The 17,762-nt window shown below is 35.8% G+C and overlaps 1 protein-coding gene across 1 annotated transcript in view; it reads left to right on the forward strand.

Moving 5' to 3' along the window:
- The window catches only part of SUGCT (succinyl-CoA:glutarate-CoA transferase), a gene marked incomplete at both ends in the record, with an annotated part of 360,317 nt that overhangs the window by 40,506 nt on the left and 302,049 nt on the right, over positions 1 to 17,762 (forward strand). The window contains 2 exons of the mRNA XM_080338492.1: positions 695 to 786; positions 9,202 to 9,345. Coding sequence (XP_080194618.1) covers positions 695 to 786; positions 9,202 to 9,345 — 236 coding nt within the window. The remainder of the gene's footprint in view (positions 1 to 694; positions 787 to 9,201; positions 9,346 to 17,762) is intronic.

Raw genomic sequence — 17,762 nt, forward strand, 5'->3', positions numbered from 1 at the left:
GCTGTTAATTCAAAGTTAAATCTATACCTGAACAAAACTGTATTTATGTAGTTCTGTAAAAGTTTCTTGGATTTTGCATTTCATTGTTACTAACTCTTTGCAAACACATTGTGTGTACTCACGGAAGGACCAGCCTTGCCCTCTGTTGTGAACAGTATTTTATATTGAAGATAGTGCTGTTCAGATATGAAATAAAGTAAGAGAAGTAAGAGGGGAGCAATTAATGTGTCTAAACGAGGGTGTAATGGTTTTAGTATCATTTGAGGTATGCAAGATATCTTTATGGCAGAGTGGAGATATAATACAGACAACGTGGGCCTTGTTGGACAGCAGCAGGAGACCTGTAGAGATACCACAGAGCCTCTGAAATGATATCTGAATCCCACCTCAGCTAATCCAGCAAACTGAAAAAGGAATCTCATCCAAAGTGAATGAAACATAGCAGGGCCAGGAGGCTGACTAGAATTTAAGATGAAACACATCAACCTGCACAGGACCAATCCAACTGTTTACTATTAAATATGTGCAGGAATAAATAGAATACAATAGCATTCATTGCTGGCACAATCTGGACAACTTATGAAAAAAAGCTGATGAGAAATACTAGCTGGTTCCTTTTTGTACTTAAATAGTAATATGTGTTTATGTTGTACTTGTCCTTGATTGAATTACTAATTGTTCTCTCCTGTTTTAGGTTATGGTCAGACTGGTCCAATGGTTCAGAGAGGTGGATATGACTCCATTGCAGCTGCCATTTCTGGTCTCATGCATATCACAGGTCATGAGGTATGTTAAAAAAATCTTTGTACCATATGCTAAAAATTGATGCTGCATGGAGTAAGTTAGCCTGTACTAACACGTCTGTTATACACGCCCTCCTGAGTCCAACAAGAGGTCTTATCTCTGGTAATCTAAGAAAATTGTAGTGCTTATGTCCTTCAGGTATTTCAATCCAGGCAAAGCAAATGCCCAAGAAACAAAAAATGGAAGAAAAGTGGTATCCTAAATCTCCAGTGGATAAACTGAGAGTTTATGCTAACCTGTTCTGGCCACTTGTAGTCACTTCAAGAGCTGTTACAGACACATTGTTGCCACCTGGATGATGGAACCCTACATGTGTGGGAAATCTCACCCATGCTTTGGTATTGGTATTCCCTCTTTAAAAGAAGGAATTGTGAAGCCATCCAGATAACTCTGACAAACTGTCTTTTCAATCATCCTGCCTGAAAATGAGCAGAGAGATGCCATTAGTGGTTTGGGCTATGAAGATGATGAAGGGACCAGAGCACCTTTCTTATAAGGAGAGACTGAGAGAGTTGGATCTGTTCAGCCTGGAGAAGAGAAGGCTGAGAGGGGATCTCATCAATGTTTATAAATATCTCAGGGCTGGATGTCAAGAGGATGGGACCAGAATCCTTTCAGTGATGCCCAGTGACAGAGTGAGGGGCAAAGGGCACAGACTGAAGCACAGGAGGTTCCATCTGAGTATGAGGACAAACTTCTTTACCTTGATGGTGCCAGAGCACTGAAACAGGCTGCCCAGAGAGGTTGTAGAGTCTGCTTCTCTGGAGACATTCAAAACCCACCTGGACACATTCCTGTGTGATCTGCTCTGGGTGAACCTGCTTTAGCAGGTGGGTTGGACTAGATGATCTCCACAGGTCCCTTCCAACCCCAGCCATTCTGTGGTTCTGTTCTGGAAAAGATTGTGCTGCTGTTCCCACTGATGTCCAAGATCTTTAGTAGCTGAACTAGTGCAGGAAGTGTTAGAGAGGTAGTTTTGTATCTGGATTCCAGGGATACCTAGAATGTGTGTCTTGAGCTCAGAAAAGTGCTAGTCAAATAACCATTTACCTAAGCTGTCTTGAATCACCTAAAGATGCAGGGAATGTGGTCTCCACATGTTGCTTCCCAGGTGGTGCAGTCTTACAGATCTGTTCTATGCTTCATAAACACTAGATAGTCATCTGTGGTGGTGGTCCTGATACTCTGGAAACAGATCTTTAGAGTATGACAATTGCATGCCTTAGGTAAACCAGTATTTCATCAAGTTTCTGTACTCAAGTGTCAGATATTTGTGTTTGAGTAGGTTGTTGAAAGCTAACCATGCCTGATCTGGATGTAACTCTACTGTAGGACTGATATTCTGCAAATAGACTTGTTTTCTACTGAGAACAATGGCAAACATCAGAACTCTGCTTGTGGCAATTATATTTCCAGAGTCCTTCTTTCCATTAGCAAAACCAAAACCAAACAAACAAAAACAACAAACAAAAAAAGGTCAAGCATTGCTTGACTGAGAAAACTGAAACATGCTGTCCCTGGTGTCCTAAGGCTGTTTGCTCATTGCTGCCATATTAATGATACGTACTGTGCTGGTTTGACTGAAAAAGGCTTAATTTTCTTCATGCAGTTAGAAACCTTTATTTTCCATAGCTAGCACACTCATTATTTGGACTTAAATTGAGAACAAGAGATAACACAGAGCTAATGTTTTTAATTGCTCTGGTGTGAGAGCCAAGGACACTCTGAGCTCTGCCCACAGATGTGAGGCAGCTGGGAAGTGGGACATGGATGGGACAGAGCTTGACTGACATCCAGACTGATCAGTAAGAGTATTCCATCCCATTAGTGTCATGCTTTCTATTTAAAGAGAGTTAAGACCTTTTGGTTTGCTCTCTTATCTTTGCTCTTTTTTGTCAGAACCAGAGGAGTTTTTGGTGCAGGACATTTAATCTGGCTTTTGCCATTTTGCAGAGACATCTGGCCTTTCTGCCCTTTTTTCTTCTCTTTTCACTCTCTGGGATCGACTTTGGGACCAGGTGCTGTTATCCTGGGACTGGCTGCTCAGCATGTTCATGAGGAATTGCCTTGAGTATCTTTTATTTCTGCTTAATATATATATTTACTAGTAGTGTATTACTATTTTGTTATTTTGTTAAATTGTGTTTATCTCAATCCAAGTTTCTCCCTTTCCTTTTGATTTTTTTACCCTGTTGGCAGGGCGATGGGGATGGCAAAGGGGGCGAGTGAGTGGCTATCGTGGTTGTATTGCTAGCTTGGATTAAACCACGACACATACCCATAGAATACCCCATCTCAGAACACAAGAAGACATCAAGTTGAGTGCGTTCCTTACAGATACTTCTCTTCAAATGTAGAATGCGCATATACATAAACCAATGACTGATCGCAGTAACTGTAGCATAAGTAATCTTTACATTCTGACTCTGGTATCTGTAAAGTTTAGTACTTGCAATACAATGCCAGAAACTAAATGCACACCTCAAAATATACCAAAGAAAATTAAATGAGAATATAAGCTGTTAGAAGGGGGCAAATGTTGTTAGCACTACATGAATAAAGGAAAGTATGTTGAAAAATTGAAAAAAACAGGACTGTTGTAAAGCTTTTCATTGATATGTGAATAACAGGACATACAAGTGTTATACTAAATAAGTACCTGTAAGCTGTATTATCAGTGGATACTCTTCAGTGGCCATTATGAAGATGGATTTTAATAAAAGGTTGTATTAATATTTATACTGGAAATCTAGATGTTCACATTGCCTCACAAGGACTTGAGGCGATGTATGATAGGAATAATTTAATCATTGTTATTAACAGTTCTGTCTGTTCATGGCGGGCTTTTAACAACTCATTCAAACTTAGTCATTCTCTTGCATGATTAAAATAAACATGCTAAAACTTGCTTCTTATTTTTCTTTATTTGAAATTGGTCATATATTATTTCATCAATATCACAAAACCATTTTCTGATGTATAGAGGGACATTTTTGTTTCAAAGACCTAAGTGACCAATGACTCCAAAGAAGCAGTTTGCCTTTGTTGTTGTAATGAAAATTTACTCAAATGACTTTAAAATCATTGTATGTTTGTTTGAAAGTAACTTTAAAATAACAAGGTATTATTAATAGTAAAATCTTCCATGTTCTACATTTGAAGAAAAAAGAATCTTACTTTTTCATGCTGTTTTTCTATATTAAACATTGAATTATTTGTTGACCAGATGACATGGAATTCATATACTAAAAGTAACGCGATAATTGGAAGCATACCCTAGTAAACTAGAGTATGTTTATTTTTTTTCTTTAAAATTGAAAATACCAGTCTTACAATATGGAGAAAAAATTATAACAGATAATGTTGGGTTTGTATTGCATTGGAGTAGCTATAGATACTCAGCATAACAACATCGGTATAACAGTGCTCTGTGGAAACTTCCCTTCAGTAAACAAGCCATCAAATGTGCATGCAGGATAGTCTTAAAGGTATCAGCTGACACAGTAGACAAATTATAAGGAATTTGAGCAGCAGCAACAAAGCCTCTATATATATCACTGAGGTGCTTAATTTTGGGGCATGTTAATACGTACTTAAAGCTCCTCACAAATCATTTTAATAATAGAACACTTAAATTATGTTCTGTATGTGTCATTTTTTAAATGGATAGAACTAATAGCAATGCACATTCCATTTAAGGTTAGAGAGGTTTCATGTTGTGAATTTTAGTTTGGTATAACTATCTGGCTTCTGTTTTAGTGTCTCAGAAAGCAGTGTACTGTTGCAGATCACATGACTTTATTGGGTATTGAGGCCATGCCTCCAGTCAGTAAAGTCTTAATATTAAGCCATGAAATCAGTCTATTACCAGCACATGATTTTGAGCAAAACTTAGACTTTCTTTAAGTGTGTCATACATGTAACATTCATGTTCTTCAGTACTTTGTATTTCATGTAACACTATTATTTTTGAGGCAGTGAAGAGAACACAGTGGAAAGGATGGAAGTTTGACTAATATGTGTGTATTTTATCCAAGTTATCTTTTTATTATGGAGATAAAGATACTGTAATACAAATGTGGAATGCATCAAAGATACACAATAATACCACATTTGGCAAACAGTGTAAACCTCTTGAGTGGGAGACATGATCATATACTTTATACCTCTGATTTTTTTAAGATCTGAGGGAAGATTCCTGCATAAAGAAATTCTGAATGTATTGCTTTTCTTTTTTTTTTCCCCTAGGAAATACTTGTTACTGAAACGACCTAACGCTGATTACTTTGAAATGCTTTTGAGCAAAGTTCTGAACCTTAAAATCAAACTTTTGCAATATTGCAAAATTACAGGCACAAACAACCGCATTTGTGCCAGTAGTGGTTTTGTTCATTGTACAAAACACATTCAGTAGAATGCTTTCTCTACACCATGTTTTCATATGCAGAAAACCTGCATGAAATTCAAGTTCTTACGCATGTACTTGATTACTTCTGTATTAGAAATGTATGACACCTGTGAAATTTGAAATTCTAGTGTGTTTAAGAGAATTTACAAGCAATAAGCAGGGAATCTGTTTTGTGTAAACCGGTACCACAAACTCATTTTGAATAAAAGTAGATCCTTCAGGCCACATATATTTTTTTTTTTTTTAATAATTTCAAATATACTAAAAGGACGGAGTTTACACTGACACTTTTATTGACTTGGATGACATAATTTATAGATATTTCCTGGTTTAACACCACATACAAGTTTCATATTTGATGAATAGAAAGCTTTTACTTAATATGTTCCGATACATCAGTGCCAGATGAATATTCCCTTGAAAATTTCTATGACTCATTAAGGCAACAGCTTGAAATTAAATAAAAACCATTTTGCATACCAATTCCCTTCCATCTCCAACAGGACTATTGCACACAATTTTCAGTATTCCGGGTATCTGTATGGTGGTGTGGTCTATTCAGTAAACTTTCTTTCTAACTGAAGAAATGCTTTTGTTTTACTGAACATGAAACAGTGAGACATGATTGGGATCTACAATACCGAAGGGACCCTTTTTCAGCTTAAAACCAAACCAACTGCAACAAGAGTGCACGTGGTGTATAGCTCAGAGCTGTTGAAAAATATAGCCATTGCTGGTTCATATTAGCTTCAGCAGCTATTTCCCATCTGTAAAGACTACTGGACTTAAAATATTTTTATTAAGTATGTCATTTCAGAACAATTTCAATTTTTAATGGTTTGTTTTTATATTGCTGATGTAAGTTTGGGAAGAGAAATTATGTCCAAGGGCAAAGAAAAGACTTGGGGAAGGAAGTTTCCAAAATGTGTTGTGGCTATCTCTGGGCCCAGAATGTGTTGACAAATTGTAAGGAATTTAGCAAACAGCAAAAATTAGGAATAAAAGTAGAAACTGGTATTAAGATTGAGCAATGTGCATTGACAGAAGGAAAGGTCTGCTCTACTGGAGTGCATCTGCATCTTTCCAAATGAGGAAAGGGAATGTCCTGGTGCTGCCCTTAATTAGGATTCAACCCAGCCCTTGAGCCTCCATGGCAGCTTTGTTTGCTTAAAGCACTTTTTCCCTGACTAGGGCTATGTTTTGTCCTTCTGCCAGAACAATTATGTATCACTTTTTGCTGGCAGGGTAGTGGTAGTGGTGTTTGTTTTAAAGTAGCTTGCTTGAATGGAAGGTACTGTGTAGATCCTTTGCTCAGGGAACTAGTATAATGTTAGCTACACAGAAGTACAGCTGTCCCGTCAAACTCTGACTGTGATGAGAGATTTTACCAATGAAGGAAGGTATTTCTGAGTGTGTGAAGCTTTATCCTTCATGTAAAGTAGCTTCATATCCCTTGTTCTGCAGGATAGAGATGAAAATTTGAATGAATCCATTTCACAGTGCTTAGAGCTGTATATCCTGTCACAGAAAGGCTGGTTTATTTTGCAGGTAGATATGAGAAGCTGATTAAAGCGTGAAAAATGGCAGCTGCTCATGGATCTTGGTAGAAAGACTAAGGAAAAGTAGAAATTATGTAGACTGCTGCAGAATTATAGATTGTGGAGTGTTAGGATGAAGTAAAGCCAATGTCTTAAAAATCATATAGCAGTATAGTGCTAGTAGTTTGTAGGAGTGCTGTATGAGGGGAAATTGTGAAAGGATTTTTACAAATAAAGGTGAACTTTTTACTGGTGCAAAGGAAGTGTTTGCTTTAAAGCATTAGCTAGTTCAGTACTTGATGAGGAAAGTGCCAGAATCGAGGCTTGAGAAGACAAATTCTTATGTAACAATCTACTAAAATAATCCTGATTTTCATATCTTTGAAGTGTAGTTTTCTTTGTCAAGGGTGCAATTAATGACACTTTGAAAACAGTGGGAGGTGTTTTCCAACTAAGGATGTTGCTGCACATCTATTTGCAAAATCTAAAGTCCTTTTGATTTCTTCTCATCCCAATGTCTTTGTTGTAATGAAGAAAGAACAATTTAACAAATTGAGAACTTGCAGCAGATAATATGATGGAGAAATATTTATTTTTCATTTGTGTTTCTCAATGATAGCTCTGAGGACCAAAAACCTTCACATGTGCTAATAAGTTTTCTCAGCAGGCCTACATGTATAAATATAAAGAATTTCCTTTCCTGTTTTTCCCCAGAGCTGGGTACAAGGAGAGTGATAAAGAGATGGAAGAGATTTGCCCTTTCCATGGGGAAGTTGAAGTAGCTTAGTGTAAAGTGCAGAGAAGGAAGAAATAAGAGATTCTTCATATAAGAAGTACTTCCTAAAGCAGTGTTCATCTTAATGATGTGTGGTTTATACATCATCCTTAATATCTAGGCTATAGATAGTCACAGACTAATCATTACTGCAGTTTGAATGACAGCAACTGAAACTGAGACTTTAAAAAAAATAGTCATATTTGATACAGATGTTATATTTTTTTGGTCACTTTTATGATACGAATAGAAGAGCAGATTTTCCATCTTACATAGAAAATAATGTACTACAGCCTTTTATCCCAGAACTGACCTATTAATGCAACAGATAATGCAATATAATATTATTTTTCTTAAAATATTTTTAAACTTGTATATGACTTGATATCAGAATTAATTTAAATCCTGTTGGAGTGCAAAAGAAAAAGAAAAGGTGAAGAAAAGTTTGAAATTTACGTGAAGCCAGGGCACTTTTAAAAAAATAATTCTCAATAAAGATAACTCTCTTGCAATCTTAAGATATGATTACACTTAGCAGTTTTGACATGACTGATTAAAGTAATTCTGTAAATTCAATTTTATTGAATTTATGCTAGATTAGTTTAAAGGCATTTATGGGAACTTTGACAAGCAGTTATTATTTATTGACTTTACTGATTTTAGGTTGGCTTATGATAGACTTAGGTGCGGAAAATCTGAAACAGTCCCATTAGCTTTGTACTGCTGTTCGTGGACTGTACTTCAGGGCAGGCAATTGCTGTCAGGATCTGAGCATCCAACCTCAAACTTCTCAGAGTAGGAGATGGGAGGATGTCTCAGAAGAAGTACTTTTAAGGTTCTATGGTAAAAACCTGCCTTGACTGAAATCAGAAGTTTATTCTGCCATTGATGCAGAGGGGCTGTATTTCATGCCAACGATTAGGGAAGTTCTGAAGCACATGGTGTAAAAGGAAGATTCTTCCCGTAATGCCAGAAAAAGGGATGACACAATGAAAAAGGATATTTGAATCACCAACTTTCCAGTGATTATTGGTCAGAAGGTCAAGACTTCGCATGTATTTACATGTGTAATGTGTACATGTGTAAACAAAGCAAAGTTGTTTTTCTTTTCCCACTAGAAACCTGGCCTGTGTATACTGGAAAATACAAAACTGTTATTGGGCTGAGGGAGGGCCAGAGAGAAGGAAGAGAATGAGAAGAGCAAAGCAATATGATTCTGCCTTTCAAGCAGACATGCACCTGGGTCAGCATCCTATGGAAATCATTTAGACCTTTGGCTTCTAGTCTTAATAAAAATGAGTTTTCACTGGATTCTCTTGTCTCTAACAGTATATTTTTTTTTCCGCATTGGTGAGTTGAAGCATTATGTTATTAGGGGAAAAGGTAGCATAATAAATCATTCACAGCTTGCAGTCTGCAGCATTGTGAAATACAGCATTGTGTAGATACTGTAAAAATATCTGGTTTTCAATGGTAGTTTTCATACTTAAGCTCACTCAGAGATACTAATTTCTTGTAGTTTGCAATGCAGAAGCATGTAAAAACTTATTTGTGTGAGTCTTGTGTAGATTATATCATAACAAAAAGTAACAAAAGGTAATGTTTTGCCTCTTTTTTTGTCGTTGTTTTTGTGGTTCTGTGTTTTGTTTTGTCTTGTTTTGGGCTCTTTTCTTTAGGATGGTGAGCCAGTTAGAGCAGGAGTAGCCATGACAGACCTTGCTACTGGGTTGTATACATACGGAGCTATTATGGCTGGTTTGCTTCAGAGGTATAAGACGGGGAAAGGACTGCACATTGACTGCAATCTCTTGTCATCTCAGGTAGGAGTTTTAAAAGAATTGCTTTTAGTTGTGTAGATGTTTGAACCTGAGAATACCATTTTGATGTAAATTAATGCAAATTAGTACAACTAATGGCAACAATAATAATGACAATAATGGCATTAATCGCAGTTTCCTTATTCTGCCACTCTGGTAGTGACCATTTTATGTGATGTGGTTCTACTTACTACTGCATTACATTTGGTTTTCACTTTTTACAAAGGACCTCCATGTTATTTGAAAACATGGGTTAATCAAAGTTCATAATATCCCTGAGATTGTAAGTAATGGTTGTAGTAGATAATTTGAGATAGACATGCATAAATGGTGAAACCACTGTTGGAAGGGAGGCCTTTGCACTGGGTGATATAACTACCAGAGTGACTTAATTACTTATGAAAAAATCACCCAGGGTAATGAAGTATCACTCAAGTGTCAAAATAATGAAATCCAAGAGGTCTGTCTTTTGCCTCTGGGAATTAAAGAGTAATGTAAGCTTGAAGATACAGCATTTTTTTGAGGTACATGAAAGATAAATGTCATCAAAATCATGAACACAAAGATGTTTTGATTGTGAAAGAAATACTGTATACCACAAACAATGAGAACTTTAAATTGTCTTTGAGCATTTAGGCACCATTGGTACGATGATTTAATTCACAGAAAGAAAGTGATGTTGGTATGAGCCGTGTGTGATAGGGTGATAACATTGCCTTGCTGATGTTGATATCTGCTGGTAGCAACTGGGTATGTGGTGCATAGGAATTTTTGTGTATGTTTTAGAACGTACGTAAAAGCTGTATGCAGTACTAATCAAAGCTACTACAATACTTCATTATTTTTGTCTTTATTAAATTGTATTATTCTTCACATTATACTTGTCAGTACGTTTAAGAGATTAGAGAGTGCCCAGTGTGCAAAAAGCTGGCCCTGGTGTGAACAGGAGGTCGGACCAGATGACCTCCAAAGGTTCTTTCCCACATATAAGTGTGATAATAATGATTGAGACTAACAATTGAAGATGCTCTTGTTTTACTACCTACTGTGCTTGTTTAAATACCTACTGAAATCAGATCTGGAAGGGAGAGAAAGCCATGGCTTAAATCAACACAGGATTTTTCATTTGTTTCAGAAGTGTTTGTAAGAACTGAAGTCTTCATCACATTTGTAAATGTTGTGTATGTATTTGAAATATGTAATAAGCTGTTTAGAAAAATATTTTAAATGTATGTTGAGCTCTTGTTAAATATTTTGTGTATATATAGAATTATTTTTTAAGGTATCATAGTGTTTTATATTATGGCAGCTGCTTCTTGATCTTTTTCATTTCTAATTTTATTAAAAGGACTTCTTGTAATTTATATTAATTTCCAGAGTAATTATGTTACTTTTTGATTCCTTGTTCCACTGTTTTTGGCTTTTCTTAATTGAGCTTTCTTGATGATTGTTTGATATTTTATCAAATGCTGAGAGTAAGAGTTAAAAGTAAATGTTGCTATAACTCTCTTCTCTTATTTCACCTTACTTTGTCATCTCATTTGTCTTTAGAATCCTTTTCCTTGGTTAGGATAGCATTGGCTATGCACAAATGTATTCTCATATTGCAAAATTTCCATCTGAAGTCCATGTCATCATCCTTTAGGCCATTCACTGGCATATACAGGAAAGGGAATGAAGACTCAGATGTTAGTGAACAAAGCATGGTATGTGGTGTTTGACTCGTGTGTGCTTAGCTGAAGAAATACTAAACGGTGAAGTGACAGTTTAGTGACTTTTTTAAAAAAACATTAGCTCATTCCGCATTTGTTATCACATTATAGTTATGTAAAAGTTATGAGGAAGTTACTCCTTACATGCATGGTCTTATTGCAAAACAAATGGTGTTATTTACTTCTGTGTTGGGTAAATTACACTGAAGTTGTGTTTTGGAACAGAGTATGAGTATAAACTATTATTCAGAAAACAGCTTCTTTGTTTTAGATAACCCTATCACTTCACTCTGAATTAGTGTTGGCCCAAGACTGTAACAACAACATTTATTAAATTGGAAAAAACATTCATGGATGAGGTGCTGATGTACCAAAAATAAACTCATGTGATCAATCCTATTTAACAGTATGTTAAAATGAAGGCAATACAAATAAGGTAACTAACAGCTGTGTCTCTCTGAGAACATCTAGTTTTCCTGGTTCATCATCTTTCTTTTTACAAAACTGATGGTTACTTTAAGGGTGAGTGTGCTAAGAAAGGGTAGCACAAATCTAAAAATTAATGTAAAAAACGTAATTCTGCTGGTAATGTTTTTTTTCTAAAAGGAAGTTAGATCATCACTGTGATACAATCAGGTTCTTGAAAGATCCATGCTTTCAAAGGGATTATGGGTTTACATACCAAGCTGAGATATCTAAAGCTAGTTCTTCCTCATGTGATGAATGTTTGAAAAGAATAGCCTTTTCAAGTCTCTCACGGATGCTGCCAAAACAATAAGGAGTCTAAAGTTCTAGACTCTTAGTTTGTTAGGTTCTTGTTGCAGTTGATTAATGGTAGGATCTAGAGGTCAAACAGATGCATTGTGATAACTTTTCCTTCAGTGTGAGTTTCACTGGAGTGCAGTAGTTTTTGATGAGGAAAAAAGGAATCTTGTTTTCTCTGAGCGGGAAAGAGAACAAGAAGTCAATGTTGTCTTCCTGTTAATAGTGTTAAGGTAGCTGGGACCTGTATGAAACTTTCGGGTTTTGTCAGTATTTCATGCACTGAGCTAATATAGGAGCATGTTTGCGCCTTCTGTCCATCTCTTCATCTGAACTGAGAATTGTGAAGCTGGCCTATGCGTATGTCTTCATTAGGCAGCATTGATGGCTAATGTCAGAAAGGTAAATAACCAAAACAAAACCACAGAACGACAACAACAGGTGAAAGCAGTTAAATAATTAGAAATCTCTGCAAACCACTTGGTTTATTTTATAGCAAAAACACTAGCATACACTTGTCCATCTGTGTCTGTGCAGTCACTTTTCTGCATGCCTTATAGAAGTGTAAGAGAATGTTAGAATATTTTTTGGGTTGGGAGGAGGGCCTGGATGATTCTTTTAATTTCCTGCACAGATATGCTAATGACAAAGAGCGCTGAACTGAATTCAACTGCCAATGAAAATGATCTGAAGCTTGTTAAAGAAATATCCCACTAACTGGCAAGTTTGTTCAGTATTTAACTTGTCTGTGTAGAGCCAAGCAATAAGTGAAATCCTGTTCTCTAAAGATACGTTATTTTTAGAATATCTTAAAAGACATCTTTCTTTCAAATTCTGTTTATCAAATGTTTTTGCCCTATAGCTTTATAGTGGCTTGTTACTACCAAAGAGAATTTCTTGCCCCACAACAAAATAGAATTCTAGGTTTTTATTGAGATATACGGTGACTACTAGGATGTGGTTTTGCAGTGAGCACTAACTTTCTATATCTCTCATCTACAAACTTTTAACCCATGTCATACAATTCCTTTGAAACTTTTGGCTTTTAGATGATTTACAGTTGCCAGCTCCAGGACTTTCAGCATCAGCATCTAAATAGTGTCCTTTAAATGATGCTAGTAAATAAGAAGGAAGTGGTCTTTGGATTTGGTTCCAATTATGCAATTGTGCCTTTTCTTCTGTTGTGGTTTTAGAAAAAATCTCTTGGAAGTTTTAATATCCTTCCTGTATTTAATTACTACCAGGCTCCATCAAATACTGTAATAAGTTGGTTTCTCTTGGATTGAAAATCTGCAAGAAATATTTTGCATTTAACATTTCTGCAATTTTAGAGTGTATTTTTTTTTCCCAAATTCCACAGACAGAATAATGTGGTTAATATTGTTTGTATTATATGATTGTTCATCAGACACTTTTCTGCTTCTGATTACTATGTTTTAGTTTGTATGTGCCATAGCAAACTCAAAATCTTCTCAACATTTTGAAGTGACCCTAGAAAAACGTAGCAAATAGATACATAATATAAATTATTTTCTGTATTCCATGTATGTGCTTCAGTTTGGCACTTAGTTTACTGAGATGATGATGAGCTTTAGAAACTATTAGTTTTTGTTTCTGCGTCTCTTTTTCCCAAGATGATTGTGTTTTTAAGGCTTATCTAGTTTAAGTGCTTTTAGTGCTCTCTATTGGGACTTTCATGATATGTCTTTTACAAATTAGTGAGTGTGGCTGAAACTGGTAACAATTACATACTGCCTGTAGGATAAATATGGCATCACAGGATCTCTGAGCAGTAAGTTTAGTGAGAAATATCAATCTTGGAACTCAAATACTGTTCAGGTGTTTTGACTGTATCTTGTTGTTTCTCTGCTTGCTAACTGAGAGTTGTGAGTTGACTGACTACAGAAGGAAAATCTGCTCTTTTAGAGGTCATTGCTGCTGGAGATTTTGGAGGCCGGCTAGGAGGGCTGTTATACAGTTGTCTTGTTTTGGGTATGGTTTGAATAAGGAGTTCTTTTTCACAAGCATCATCTTTGCAAAACATTGTATTCTTAATCTCTGTCATCATGAAAAATTGTGTATGTATTGTATGGAGACATTGTCTTTTTCACTGCATAGCTCTCATGTGGAAAGATAATAAAATCTGAATTATTGTGAACATTTCTTCAAATGTATACTGTGCATTAAACACTTTTTTTGGCTGCTATTCCTGATAATTTCCATTGAGGACATCAGTATAACTAGGAACAGAACTTATCCCTTGGGGTTTTAAGTAGCCAGAATTTTATTGAATAGACTAAAAGACCATACTAGCATGACAGTAACTCAATTTAATATTGGACTCTGTGGAATGTGTGTTGTGATTTCTAATGATTAGTTATGCAAAAAGTCAATGGTAGATCATATTCCAAATGAATCTTGGACTTATTTAGTGGCTTTCTTTACCCTGTAAACAGAGTACATACCCAGACTGCGAGGGAATTATTTCTTTAGCTGCTATCTGACAGTACATTCTGTGCCTTTTTGTCTTTGCTACTATTGTTCTTGTGCTAATGAAACTAAGCCTGAATGTGTTGCAGCCCCATTTTTCTGTGTTGAGCTACCTCTGTCATCAATTAGAGAAAGACTAGGAAAGAGATAGGAAAAATTTGCCCTTTTTATACATAGGAAAAATAAAATGGCTATCTGGACTGGATATAGAAGAGAGTTTGAGGACATTTCTTTTAATGAGTTTATTATTTAGATGACTTTAGAATAAGAGTGTGATTCTGCAAATGGAATTGAGATGTTTGTTGTAATTTATTAACCACAGATTATATTTCAAGATCATACCAAGTGTAATAACCAGGGTAGTTCAAAATAATGGGGATTTTTTTAAGCAGTTGGTAGCAGAATAAGCACTTTTAGTGTATCCCAAATACTTAACCCTCCCTGTAATCTCATGTAAGAGTTCAGAAGTTGTTCTGTAATAGGTTAAATTTGGATAAGGCCTTTCAGCACCCATGCACTATTTATGTAAATGGCAGGGAGAAGTGCTGTAACTTGATGGAAGAGGTTTCAATTTTATGTCATGGAAAATTTTAAGTTGGCAAATCAACTGATTTCTGTGTGGTGTTGAACCTCTGGAAATCCAGTAAACCTTTACAAGTATGTCATTTTTGAGGATGCTGATGGAACGCTAGCTATCGATTTAATGCTGCTGGGTTTGATTGCCTAATATAGCTCTGACTGTAGTTTCTCTGTAGATTATAATTTATGGAACAGGTAATGTAAAGAACAATGCTGAAACAAATTTGGGCTAAGGACTTGTTTTTGTTCTGATGAAGTTCTGCTGCTGTGACTGTGTTTCTCTGTATTATTCAGCACTATATTGCTTCTGGCTCATCAGTTAAATTGCAGACTTTAAAGGGTAGTGACTTGTGATTAGACTAGAAGTCATAATTCATTAGTTATGTATGATATTATAGTGAAAGCTATAAAAAAAAAAGAAAGTGTGACTCTGGTTTAGGACTTCAAAACCAAGTATCCATTATAGTCTATCTAAAAGTCAGAGTTCAGTTATTTGTAAAAATGCTTTGCCTTCTTTGGAATGAATATTTGCAGTACTAGATTTCTCTGATATACAATTATGTGACATTATTTTCATTCAAACTTACTCTTTAACAATTTTTTTTGATGGCGTTATTTGAATAGTTTTTGAAGATTGATTAAGGAAATACTTCCTTCTTCAGAGAATCATTTGGAAATTTGTTGTCACTATACAAAATGCATTATCAGGCAGAAGCACCATAGTTTGACTCCAGACTCACTGGCAATACTAACCCATTTATTTCTCAAATCAAATAGAACTTTGGACCATATTTCTCTGACTCGTATGCTGTTTAACAGCTCAGTAATGAACCACATCTGCATTGCGGACAGCATTAAAGTGCTCAAAAAGGCACTGGGGGTTACCGAATGGTGGATGTTCGTTAATGCTGCAGAGGCACAGAATCTTGTGCATTGTAAAACATCCTATTTCAAATATTTTGTTCAATTGCATGGGTTTGTTTCTTGTGTCATCCCTGTAGTGCATTAGCACATAAGTACTTAATGGGTAGCATCCAGAGACCTTTCAGTGTTACAGCTAATGCCGGGGTTGTTCTGCTGAGAGAATCCTGTTACGGGCAGAGGAGACTTGGCTGAGATAGTAGGGGTGGAATATTTGCATGTTTCTCATCCAGCCAAGCAGACACGGCTCATTTCTGTATGTGCCTTCCTGTATATCAAACAAAAAAATCTAAAAATCTACCTGCTTGCACTGCTGCAGCACAAGCTGATGAAATACTATTATTTTTGTGGAGGGACAATTCTCCACAGGTAAGATGAAAAAGACATTGTCAGGAGCAGACAAGCACACCTTGTTTTTTCTGTGCAAGTATTAATGCTGATAAATGTGGAGACAAAAAGATGAGTGCTGTAAATGGTTAGGTGTATGTCGATTTTCATTGTAAATGGCACTGTTTCTAATAATAAAATAAAAAGTGAAAAGTGCCTTAATACAGCTTCTTTTCCATAGAAAACTATCCTTATTACTGATGAAGTAAAACAATAAAATCCTTCATTAAATGTATGTAGCAGCCAAATTGAAGCCTCTGGATCCTACACTATTACAAATAATAAGAAAAAATTGCAAGAGTTAATTCCGATGCCCGTTGCCACAGGTCATGGATTTTCATTTGACCAAAATCTGTTTGTCTTGATTTTCTTCGTATGTTTTGCGCTTTTCATTCTCAGCTGTCAAATATGGCTGCTGTTTTTAAGTACAAATTGTTCTCTGTTTTGCAAGTATGCTTGCAATTCTTCTCATGAATAGAAACCACTCTGAGAACTTGATTTGTGCTATTTCCAAACAGTCAATGAAATAGAACCAGGCATCATTGCATAGAGTTAAAAACCAGATAAGTTGTAATTAATATTAAATACATAGGTTCTTGGTGGGAAAGGCTATAATTATGGAATAATATAAAAAAACGTGTTATAGTATTAAAAAACCCCCTGTGGAATGTAGCAGAAGAAACTTTTCGTAAGTTGAATTTTGCCTGGACTTAGTAAAACTGTGTGAAAATACAGAGTGTAATGCGTTTAATATTTTGGTGGATACATATTCTTTAGAGAAGGTGGAGATTTGAGTAAATGATTGTAGAAGTGTCGTTTACAGTTAAGGTTGTCTGATGTGTCTGTTATCAGAGTCTGATTTCAGTTTTTACAACTTCGCCAAAGTTTTAACTGTTTTGGCTGAATTTTCCATGTCATGGAATTGCCAAAAAGAGATTTGTTTTCAAAGCTACTATTAAAATGATTCATCTGTTTCCAGGAACAAGTTATGGGAAAATACGTTGATGGGCTTTCCACCTCCCCCTTAAGAAACTCAGTGCCTTCATTCTTGGGAGTGGAAACTTGAAATCTGGCAGATGAATTACCCTTGTTTCAGGGGAGTATCTTTTGAAAGGAACTCAGGGTGGCAGAAGGTGCAATGTGTATGACATCTGATGTGCATGAAACCTGGTAGGGCTCTCTAGGAGATTCAGTGGAGCGTTTGGGCTGTGTATTCCCAAATATGTTAAAAGTAAATATTCAATAAGTACTTACTAATTAAATGAGTCAGAAGTTCAATAGAAAAATTGTATAGGATCATATGAGTAAGGTTTGTATGTAAGTGCACCAAGATCTTACACAGACTATACAGACTAACTTTGGAGGTCGTTTTTTTTTTTATTTTAAATGTGGTTATTCTGTTTAATAGGTTGTTGGGTTTTTTTTCTTTTGTAAAGTGATAGATTCCTTAGAGCTGTTGCTGTGCTATTATGAAGCTGAAACAGGAAATTTTCCAGTGGTTGTATTATAGCAGTATTTTTTTTACGCTTTCAGAAAATCTTTATTAGTATTTTATTTTAATCAAGAAAG

This window comes from Nesoenas mayeri (assembly GCF_963082525.1).
Source record: "Nesoenas mayeri genome assembly, chromosome: 2".
NCBI lineage: Eukaryota > Metazoa > Chordata > Aves > Columbiformes > Columbidae > Nesoenas > Nesoenas mayeri.